Below are 10,390 nucleotides of genomic sequence, written 5' to 3'. Positions count from 1 at the left end.
GGAAATCTGCGCGGTCCCATACAAATATTGTAGAGTTAAGATGTCCGCTACCATACTTATTCTGTCGTGTTCAGACACAGCTCTGGCAAAATATCGTAGCGTTTGGAAAATATATGACTTTAACGATATTACATTCGCTCTATCACACTGGTTAAAGTAAGTTGGGCACTCGTTAGATGCAAAGAAAACAACAAGGAGGAAAGTGTTGCTCAAATTGAGCTCAAAGTTTTCTGAATAAGTATCTGCCCCGCTTTTAAGGAGTGTTTAAAAGCGGTTGTACTGGACATTCTCCAACGCTAAAACCCATTGTGCGTTGATAGGCTTACTCAAAGTGACAATACGCTCAAACGCTTGGCTGCTGCTAATTTCAAAATTTGTCGAGAAGTCATCATGCAAAAACAGAATGAGTCAAGTCGCAGCTGGTGTCAAGAGAGCTCAGACTGATCAAAGCAACTGCTTGACAATATTAGGCAAAGTACCTTCATAAATACCCGGAAAGATAAAGTTGCACATACCAAACACAGCTCAGTCGTACGTATCGGTAAACGCGCTCTGACTGATCCAAAGCGTGTGACGAAACGAAGCAAGGAGATAATTTTGTAAGACTTACGGTTTTTAACTCGTATGAATGTGACAAATTAATAAATTTTGAGCAAAATTGTTTACTCATAAGCTGCGAAAAGTCTATGTGAATATTTCCTCCAGAAGAAGTCAATCCTTAGTTTTTGGGTCTTTCACAAAGAAAAGATCGATCAAAGGTAATTCAGCCACAAAGTTTTTCTGAGATATAATTTGGTAGTGCTCGAATGCGTAAGAATATCCATCGTACGACTCAAATTCATGCTTTCACACCCAATTATATGCTGGCTTCATGACTTCTTTTCAGTTAGGAAACCGAGTGCGGCAACTGTTAAACCTAACAACTTTTAATCTTTTATCGAAAAAGAACTTCTTCAAATGAAAAGGATGGCGAGAGGAGTGGTTGTCAACAGCTGGACCTAACGTGTGTTCACGTATAATATCCAGCTTGGAACGCTTGCGAATGCCGGTGAGTTTGATACTGATTAATCCACCCTCCATCTCTCGTGATGTAAGTACCAAATAAAAATCGCATCTAAATGAACAATCGATAAAAAAAATATGAGACTGGCATCAGACGACATAAAGATTGCAAGTCCAGCGTATTAGAAATTCAGTAAAATACTCGCTTCGCTAAGTTGCTAATTCCGATTAAGTCTGCAACTCTCTCTTCGAATTAAGCGAGCAGCCACAACGCTTGCCTGGAATGAAGCAGCAGCAGAAGAATCACTTGGTGCCGAAGTTTTCACCGAGTATTTTTCCTGTTTTAACCACTTAGTCTGCAAAGCCTCCAGCACAGTGAAACGCATGCTTGGATTCGGTTGAAGTAGCCCTTCAGCGAATTCAAAAAGTTCATCCGAAAGTTTACAGATCGCTGATTGCTCGAGATACATGACTTTTAAGTAAGAGCGTAACCCCATGCGACAAAACATTTGAAAGCCACTATCTGTCGGCCGAGCGACGTCAAATAGTGGCTTTTTCGTAAGTAGCATTATAAACATGATCCCGAGAGACCAAACGTCCGCTTTTTGAAGATCCAGTAAATCTCCAGGCTTCGACGCATCAATCTCTGGAGCGATGTATGTCCGGAGAGGTGGCGAAGGCAGGTTTGAGACTGGCTGATGTGGATTATCCGATCCAACAAAAACTGAATACTCAAAATCTCCAATCTTCAAGATGTTTTCACTAGTGACAAAAACATTTTCAAGTCCAAGATTGCCATGCACAACACCGTGTTGATGTAAAAATTGTAGCCCAGAGCAAATTTGAAACATAGCATCACAAACATCTCCCTCTGTTGGTGAATTTGTGAGCCATAAACTTTCTTGTGGACTTTGAATGTACGCGTTCATGAGACTTCCAAGCTCGCAAAACTCGATAATCTGGTGAAGTCTATCGTTTTCACAGTAATAACCGAGCAAATGAACGACATTTTGGTGGATTGGCTGCTTGAACATTTCACAATAGTTGGCAAAATAGCACATGATCTCGAGTTCATTTTGTGCCAAAGTTCGCGTGTCGCAATCAGCATGGAGCTGCGTATTTTTATCCACAAAGAGTCCTTTCAATCGCTTACGAAGCAGCTTATGGTCACTCACAACATCCACGCGACGTGCAGGATCCATCATGTCGCACAGATTCCACTCGACATTGAGTGAGCGATTTGCTGTGGTGAAAATATGCGGAACGTCGTCCGGACCATCAATATCAGCACTTCTTGTGTGGCCAATCGCCTTGTGACGTGGGGCCGGCAAGTCAAGTTTTGGGTGTTTTTTCTGGAATGGCCATTGGATCCAAGACTGCTGCTTAAAAGCATAATTTAGAGCATCACCGATCGTGCTAAGCCAGGTGCACATAATGGAGAATGAGCAATAAAATCTTGGGCGTTTTTGATATCAATAGATGTAACAGTCATCAATCAACTAAAGTTTGAACATTATTCACTCCTATAATTCGTATCTTTATTACTCGCGTATCGCAACTTCCTCTTTATCGCTCTGCAACACTTTCTCAAGTACCGAGTTGCCATCTTCAAATGAGAATGAAATCGTCTCTGTCTCGACTTCAGCTTTCTTCTTGATATTATCTTGCTTCACTGCATTCATCACTTCTACTACCATGACCTTTCCTTCAACAGACGCAGACGACGAGATAGACGACTTTTTAGATCTAAAAGAGGATCCAGCGTTCGACGCTGCAGGTGATGTATGATGCTTTCCCTGTGCGGAACGCTGCTTGTCTTTCCTCAGCATTTCTAAAGCTTGCCGTTCATTTTCTTTTGCCAGTTGAATAAACTCGTGCGCTTCCAAGCCACGACGCACTTCATCAGCATTCGCCTTTGACGATTTGTGATGCAGTTCCGCAAAGAACATATGCAACTCGCGTTGTCGCTTCTCAGACTTGACAGCATTCGCTGCTTCAAGACGCTTACGACGCTCGTACTGCACACGTGCACGCTCGGCGTAGCCTCGAGCATTCTCGTAGTTCATGTACCGAGGAGCGGTCGCGTTCAGTTTCTTGCGTGAAAATGCCGATCGAATGAACTGCTCCGGTGGTCCACTTATCGAAGCTCGAGCAGTCAACGACGCTCGTCGATCATCCGTGTCGAAGCCTGAACGCGCATTTGCAGAACCCAAACTCTTTCGACGTTCAGCAGCGATAAAGTCTTCTTTTGTAATCTTTTTGTGAGACACGATGTTATTGATGCCATCCAAGACTTTGCTTTTAATGCTTGCGTATCGTTTCGACCGAGCGGGAGATGGAGCGAAGACTTCTTTCGTCGCTTCTGCTGCTTTTTTTGCCTTTGAGGATACAGAGGGAGCCATTATTGACGCACATTTCGGTGCAATGGGAGCTGTCAGGACCGAATGTGCAGACTCTGCCGTCGAGACCTTTCCTATATTTCGAACTTGCAGTGAGACAGTTGCCGCTGCAACAGAAGCCCCTGGTGAACGTCTCACATATCCGGTTGCACTCTTCGTGTCCAATTGCTTTGATAATAATTGATTTTGTCTCGCGTTGCTAGCTGTTGGCTCGACCTTTGGTGTTGTGCTTTTTCTCTTCAGCGGCGCCTCCGCCTTCGTGACCATCGTAGACACAACTGGCGCAGGGCCTGGCACCCGCTTTTTTGATTTGAACACAACTGCTGCTTCTTTCACTCGCTCTTGCTTCTTTGACTGAGACGACGTGATACCAGCATGTGACTTATGCGTTGGAAGTAAGGTCGCCGAGGACACAAGCTCAGATTCATCCTCACCGTCTGTCATGGGTCTTTCTCGAACGACGACAGTGTCTTCCGTCTCAATCATATCGTCCTTGTCCATCACGAAGGATCGTTCCGTAGTCAGCATCAAAGGAATGGATGACACATCACCTTGCAAAAATGTTGGTGGTTCTGCCACAGGCTCGTTCTGATCCGTTTCAGCAATTTCGCCGTCAGCACACGAAGCGGTCAATTCAGTCTCAGTCGGAATGTCTTCTCGGACTTTGTTGACCTGCCCATTGTCCGTATGATTTATCGCTTCGCTGGGATTAGCAGCTATCTCTGTTTTAGTGGTGAAGAAGTTAACAGAATGCTCAAGTACTACCTGATCGTTTAGTATTCCCGCTTTGGGTGTACTTATCATAGGCTTCTCACCGACCTCGACTCCGGTGCTGATTTGTTCGTTGCTTACGGGGTTGTTGGAGATACCACCGTCTGCAAAGCTACATTGTTGATTCAGCTCTCTTCTACTCTCCTCATTTTCACCAATGCACATGGAATCATCTTCTTTCGAACTGTCACCACAGTTGACTTCGTTGTGATATCTAACATCGTTGTCTTCACGTCGTATACTGCTACCTGCAGCAGCATTATTGCTTTGTGCAGTAAGGCCCCCACCTATTTCTTCCTTCGTCGGGACAACTGCTTCAATGTCTTTCGTCGCACTTTTATCAGCTTCTACCTCGGTTGTAATCGTCTTACTCATCACCTTAACTTTTTCTCGTCTTCTAACCTCCGAATCAGAAGAAACACTTGACGCTTTCGTCGCTAGAGACTCATCAAGCGTCGACAAAGACTTATTGGGCATCGTATCGGCACTTGCCAAACTCTTAACGCTACTTCTCTGTTCATTGACGAGCGACTCGTGCTTCACTTTAAGCTGACCAATTTTCGATGCTTTCTTCTGCTGTATCGTAAGAGCTTCATATTTGGCCTTTTCAGCACCAACACGAACACTTCGCTCCTCTTCAGTGGGAAAAAATTCACGAACAGTACGGAACTTTAAACTATCCAGCGACTGCTCGCGTTTGCCTTCAAACCTACTAGCAATGCTTTTGACCGGAGTTAATGCTTCGTCACTGAACTTGCTAGACGACTGAGAAGAGATTGAAACTTCGTCAAAGCTACAAGCCTTCCTTGTCGAAGCAGCATCGGGCGTTTGGAAAGCACTGGTAGAGGGCACCGTGCCAGTGACTGATTCTGATTCGCTGATTTCGTCAAAAGACTTGATACTAGTATTATACTTAGCCTTAGCCACTTCATCTGCTTTTGCCTTCAATTGCTGCTGTTGTGCCTGAGCTTCAAATTTTTCTTTTTCTGCTCCAACACGAATGCTTCGCTCCGCGGGAAAAAATTCACGCACTGTACGGAACTTGAGACTGTCAAGCGACTGTTCTTGTTTGCCTTCAAAGCGACAGGCTATACTCTTGACAGGTGATAACTTCTCCAGCTTGACAGGTGATGCGGTTTTAGCGGAAAGATCTTTGGTCGGTGAAGTGACTGTGATTGACAGCAAATCGCTTGATTTCATCGAAATGTTTTCGTCATGAGCACTATGAGTTGACGACTGAGCTTCGCTCCGAGCACTTTCAATCGCCAAAAGATTTTCATTTTGAGCACTTTTTGCCAAAGAAAAAGCCTCTTCTTGGTCACTTGCAGTAGAGGGAACTACATCGGCTCGAGAACTTTCAATCGACAGGACAGCTTCGTTTCGAGTGCTTTGTGTCGACAAAAACACAGCGTTTTGGGCAATTTCGGCCGCTGGAAAAGTCCCATCTCGGTTACTCTCAGTCAAGTCCCCTATCTCAGTTTGAGTCATTTCAGCCGACAAACAAGGCTCTTTGTGGGCACTTTCAGTCGACCAAACATTCCCACCTTCGGCACTTTCAGTCATTGTAGCACTTCCAGCTTGGTTGCTCTCAGTCGACAATATAGCCCCTTTTTGGGTCCTTTCAGTCATAAGATTAATCTCGTTCTGAGCCCTTTCCGTTGAAAAGGCACCCTCATCATGAGCACTTGCATTCGGCGAAACAGCTCCGTTCTGAGTCCTTTCAATCGACAAAATAGTCTCGTTTTGAGCACTGTCAGTCATAGATACAGCCTCACCTTGCAACTTAACAGTCTCGTTTTCCAAATTTTCAGTCGGAGAAAAAGCTTTGTTTTGTGTTCTTTCAATTGTTTGTAACGTCTTACTTTGAGAGCACTCAATTGACGAAACAGCCTCATTATGAGCCTTGGTAGTTGAGTCTTGTGAGCTTTTGTCCGTAGCGTTTTCAATCGCCAAGATCCCATCGTCTTCAACGCTCCCAGTCAGCGAAATTACTTTATTTTGAGCACTATCAGTCGTCGTAACAGCCTCGTTTTCGGTGCTAGCAGCCGAAGATCCCGCATAGACAGACGATGTGACAGTCGTGTCACTCGCTGGCTCAGAAATTATCACATCAGCCTCGCTAAAGTGATCCGTAAGATTTGAAATCTCTTGAAGTTTTTCATCATGGTCGACCTTGTTTGTCGTATGCTTGATTGAAGTTACAGATGTACTCAACGTACTATGCGTTGCAGCCACAATATCGTGGTTCACAACATCTGCAGAAATTACACAGCCAGCTTCCTGAATCACGTCATCGATCATTCCCGCATTTACTTCCTGAACAATCGTATTATCTTCCCTCACGCTCTCAAATGCTTTAACTTGCTCCTTAGCAGCTTCTAACGGAGCTTCAGTCGTTGCACCGGAGATTGGATTTGACATACCTTGTTGTTGAGCAGCAGTTAGAATTTGTGTTGCTTCCTTTTCGACACCCATATTCATAATATGATGGTTTTGTCGAGTCAATTCCTTGTTTTTGCACACGGAGGAGTTGTCTTGATTTTTTGCCACGATCACTTCATTCTTCTTGGCTGTAGCGTTAACTGGAGATTCCATTTGACTTGGTAGCGGCTTTTTCAATCCCACCTTGAATCTCGAAAACAACGATCCTACTGCCTTCGTCCCTGTGGCCTTCAGCGCATCAAGAGATGACGTTCGCTCCAGGTTCAAAGAGGTGCCATCTTCACTAGGCACTGTAGTCCCGTGCTGGTGGTTCAAAACCTCGTCATGTTGCTTCACAACTTCTTTCTCAACTAAATCTTCCGACACGGTACTCTCTACTGTAGATCTTTCCTCCATAAAACTTGCTGCAATAGTCTCGAACACTACGGCTTCCTGTACAACATCGGTCTCCAGCGTCCCTAAAATCTCCTTACTACCCTTCTCCAAATTCGTTCCTTCATCCACCCCAGACTTCAGCTTATCTCGCTGTAAATCGTTCCCTTCCGACTCTACAATTATTTGACGGATCTTCTTCTTCTTTTTCTTTTTCTTTTTGCTTTTACTTGTGTCGTCTGTTTGACCCCCAGAAACTGCGTCAAGTTGCGGCTCCGGTGTCCCCTGCTTCTCCGTTGCCTTATCGGTCACGGTTTGAGGCACCGTCGATTCCACGATGATCTCCTCCATCTTAAGGGTGAAAAGCAATTTGACTTGTGTTCCCTCGTTTCTCTTGCTACTACTTGCGAATTACGTCACGTGCGTCGTCGCTCCGTGAGCACAGTGAAAAAAGATAGGAAATCAGATAATGGTTACGATAGTATTATGCGTCAACACAGTTTTTCCAGCAAGTTGTAGCCATTGTAACTGAACATTTCAATTTGAATAGACGCCATATGACATGCCATAGGATGTAGCTTGTTGGTATAGGGTTCATTCATTTATTCGTAAAGCAAGAATTTCTATTTCAGCGAACGCAAGAGGCACTTCCAGACTGAAGTTCGTTTAATAATAATCGTGCTTACTTTATTTAGGAATAATGCCAATTTGTTTAAAGTTTTCATTTAAAATTCAATGCATTTTTGGGTCCAATTAGATCATTACTATGTCCAAGGATTAGAATCAAGTCAAGCGTCGCTTTGCTCGCGCCATGCACCGCATGCCACTTTTCGTCGAACTATTTATCAAGTGTCTGCGCCTGTCATTCGCGCCCGACAGAATCGGTGCGAGCCCCTCGTCGATGCGTACGAGGCGTTCCGGATCAAAGTGCGCCAGCATATCGCGCGTATCAAGGTCGTCTGTATGACGACGGACAAGGTTACGACGAGAACAAGCAAACAACTACATGTAATGACTTGTGGTTCGCAAGCGTATTTCGTGCCGCACGTCTAAATGGATATTCATCACAGGACCGCAAATGCCGTATTCGCCAAGCTCGTCCTGGTCAGTGGTAAGATGAACGCAATCTTCTGCCCGCCTGCATGTTCTGCCACCAGAGTGCTCGTGAATGTTAGAACTGACAGTCTCTCTCTGCCGTCCACTCTTCGTCCGGATTTGCCCAACGTCACGCGTGATCTGCGCACAAATGTGGTCAGTTTGGGCAAAATCGTATTCCCTTACAGCTACGGCCCCCGCTGCCTCAACACTCTGGCTACTGATTGAATAAGATTTCCCGCGCCGGAGTTGATTCTGAGCAAGCATATCTTCACCTTCAAGTGTCTATCAACAGTGCCCAACTGCTCACCGCAAAATTCGACAAGGTCTGCATCGATAAGGCCGGCAAGCTGCACGCCTTCATCTTATAGACTCCTTCGCGCTGGTCTATCTTTTCATTGCAATTACTTACAAAAAAGCGTTAAAATCGATGCCACACATCATCAACTTTGACGACGAGTCAATCAACGTATCGATGTCCGAGGCACTGTGCAACGAGACCCTCGAGGCGAATTCTGATGAATTGTTGCCTCGCACGTCTGACTCAAGCCATTGAAAGCAGCTACTGGTTATTTGATGGCGGCAAAAACGCGCCTTCGTCTGTCTACGCCTGCTTTTATGCGAGTGCACCATGCCTTGACATTGTCATTGATACCATCGCGACTCTGTAGCTTGATCGTGACGACCTGACACGTGCCTTTCGCTACCGCATGGAGACAATCTACAAACGGGCTCACACTCTGGCGGGTATAAGCATCTTCTCTTTGTCGACATGCGAACTGAGCTCTTTCGTGTATACGGGGTTTACTTTCTTGTTCTTGATCTGGGACTGCTGCTCAAACAACACCGCAATGCTTAGACAATATGCGCCGGAAACAACAACGATCTATGCAGCGGGGCGGTATAGCTCTTTCGCTTAGAGGAAGCTAAGCTAGGTCGGTGACCTTCGTTTTATACTAGAACCAGTACGAGTGTAGCGGATTGCAATCCGCTTACTAAAAGAGCAACCACAACCTTAAACCAAACAAATAAACTCTTCCGTCTAAACTGTAAACTGTATTTCTATGTTTCATTTGCGGCAAAGCCGCCTATATCTAACTCTATACATTTTTCTAATTAGATAGTAAGACCTTATCAAAATGCATGACTACTGGCAGTCCAGCCACGTAGTGACTTCTTGTTATGGTGTAGTCACACCATCTTGTGTGACCCATCTCTTCATATCAGGGTACACGTAACTCCGTTACACTCTCCCCAACTAAAATTGTGAGCACCCACAATTCACATTTAACTGTCGCCTCGTACGAGGCTCGCGTGTCTGAGACACCTCTACATACTCAGGCCCTTCTGCAAGCATTCTCTGCTCAATGAGCTATGTTACTAGGACACGAAAGACACCCAGTGCAGCGGGGCTGCCGTAGCTTTGCGCATTAAGGAAGCGTAAGTTAGGTCACCGACCTCTCGCTCTATCCTCAGAATAAGTACGAGTTTAGCGGATCGCAATCCGCTTACTCCAGAAGTAATTAAAGCCTTAACCAAAGGCTTATTAAATTTCGGTTTATGATCGTTCTGCTCATAGATTTTCCTAAATATGCATAGTAAAATCAAAATTCATGTATAACTACTGGCTATCCAGCCCCGTACCGTATTTTTGTTTTGGTGTGGTCACATCATGCCCGTCTGGTGTGACACACACACCTATTACCAGGGTATGTGAAACCCCGTTACACCCAGCCTCGCTGATTTCGAGAGCGCCCGCGGTCAGAGCCCTTCTTCGTCTCCTGCACGCGGTGTAACTTCGGACCTTGTCTCCGCGGCATGGAGGGATGTAATCCCCTAGGCTCTATGAGCCCGAGCGTCGCGTTCCGCGCACGCTAACGGTGATGAGTGACCTCGTTGGGGATGTGGAGGCGGTCGACTACGAGTCTGACACTCCTTTTCCCGGATGGAATGACGAGGAAGGCGAGCAGCACCAGCGGTGTGAGACGAGCCCTGCTCGCGCCTTGCAGAACCCATGTCCGTTTCCTGGCTTCTCGTTACCTGAGGAACGTGGTGTAATCACCAATGACCTCGATGAGGCACAGAAGCGGCAGCTGGAAGCTGCCCGTAAGGCTGCTCTGATGCGCGCCCGATCACGGTCGGTCATTCACCCTCGTGTGGAATATGGCTTCCGCCCGGTGGATCCCGCTGTGGAAGCGAAGGTTGCGGTAACTCGATCGTTACGCCTCCACTTCATCGGGCGCCCGGTCTTTTACGGAAGATGAGCTTGCCGAACGGAAAGCTCTTCGAGCTCGTTTCTTGGTCTCACA

At 45.8% G+C, this 10,390-nt stretch overlaps 3 protein-coding genes across 3 annotated transcripts; 1 reads left to right on the top strand and 2 right to left on the bottom strand.

Annotated features, from left to right (window-relative positions):
* Positions 1–1,220: 1,220 nt before the first annotated feature.
* On the bottom strand, positions 1,221–2,435 carry PHALS_12608 (serine threonine protein kinase; the record flags this gene model as incomplete). The annotated part of the gene is made up of 1 exon (XM_024728195.1): positions 1,221–2,435. The coding sequence occupies one exon, from the start codon at positions 2,433–2,435 to the stop codon at positions 1,221–1,223; it is 1,215 nt and encodes a 404-aa protein (XP_024578696.1).
* Positions 2,436–2,543: 108 nt separating this feature from the next.
* Positions 2,544–7,337, bottom strand: PHALS_12607 (uncharacterized protein; the record flags this gene model as incomplete). The annotated part of the gene is made up of 2 exons (XM_024728194.1): positions 2,544–7,162; positions 7,235–7,337. 2 exons carry the CDS (start codon positions 7,335–7,337, stop codon positions 2,544–2,546), a joined length of 4,722 nt encoding a protein of 1,573 aa, XP_024578695.1.
* Positions 7,338–7,721: 384 nt separating this feature from the next.
* On the top strand, positions 7,722–8,101 carry PHALS_14617 (uncharacterized protein; the record flags this gene model as incomplete). The annotated part of the gene is made up of 2 exons (XM_024728193.1): positions 7,722–7,994; positions 8,057–8,101. The coding sequence occupies 2 exons, from the start codon at positions 7,722–7,724 to the stop codon at positions 8,099–8,101; spliced, it is 318 nt and encodes a 105-aa protein (XP_024578694.1).
* Between the last annotated feature and the right edge of the window lie 2,289 nt (positions 8,102–10,390).

Source organism: Plasmopara halstedii (assembly GCF_900000015.1).
Source record: "Plasmopara halstedii genome assembly, contig: Scaffold_614, whole genome shotgun sequence".
Taxonomy (NCBI): Eukaryota; Oomycota; class Peronosporomycetes; order Peronosporales; family Peronosporaceae; genus Plasmopara; species Plasmopara halstedii.
This window is presented reverse-complemented; position numbering and strand designations above follow the sequence as displayed.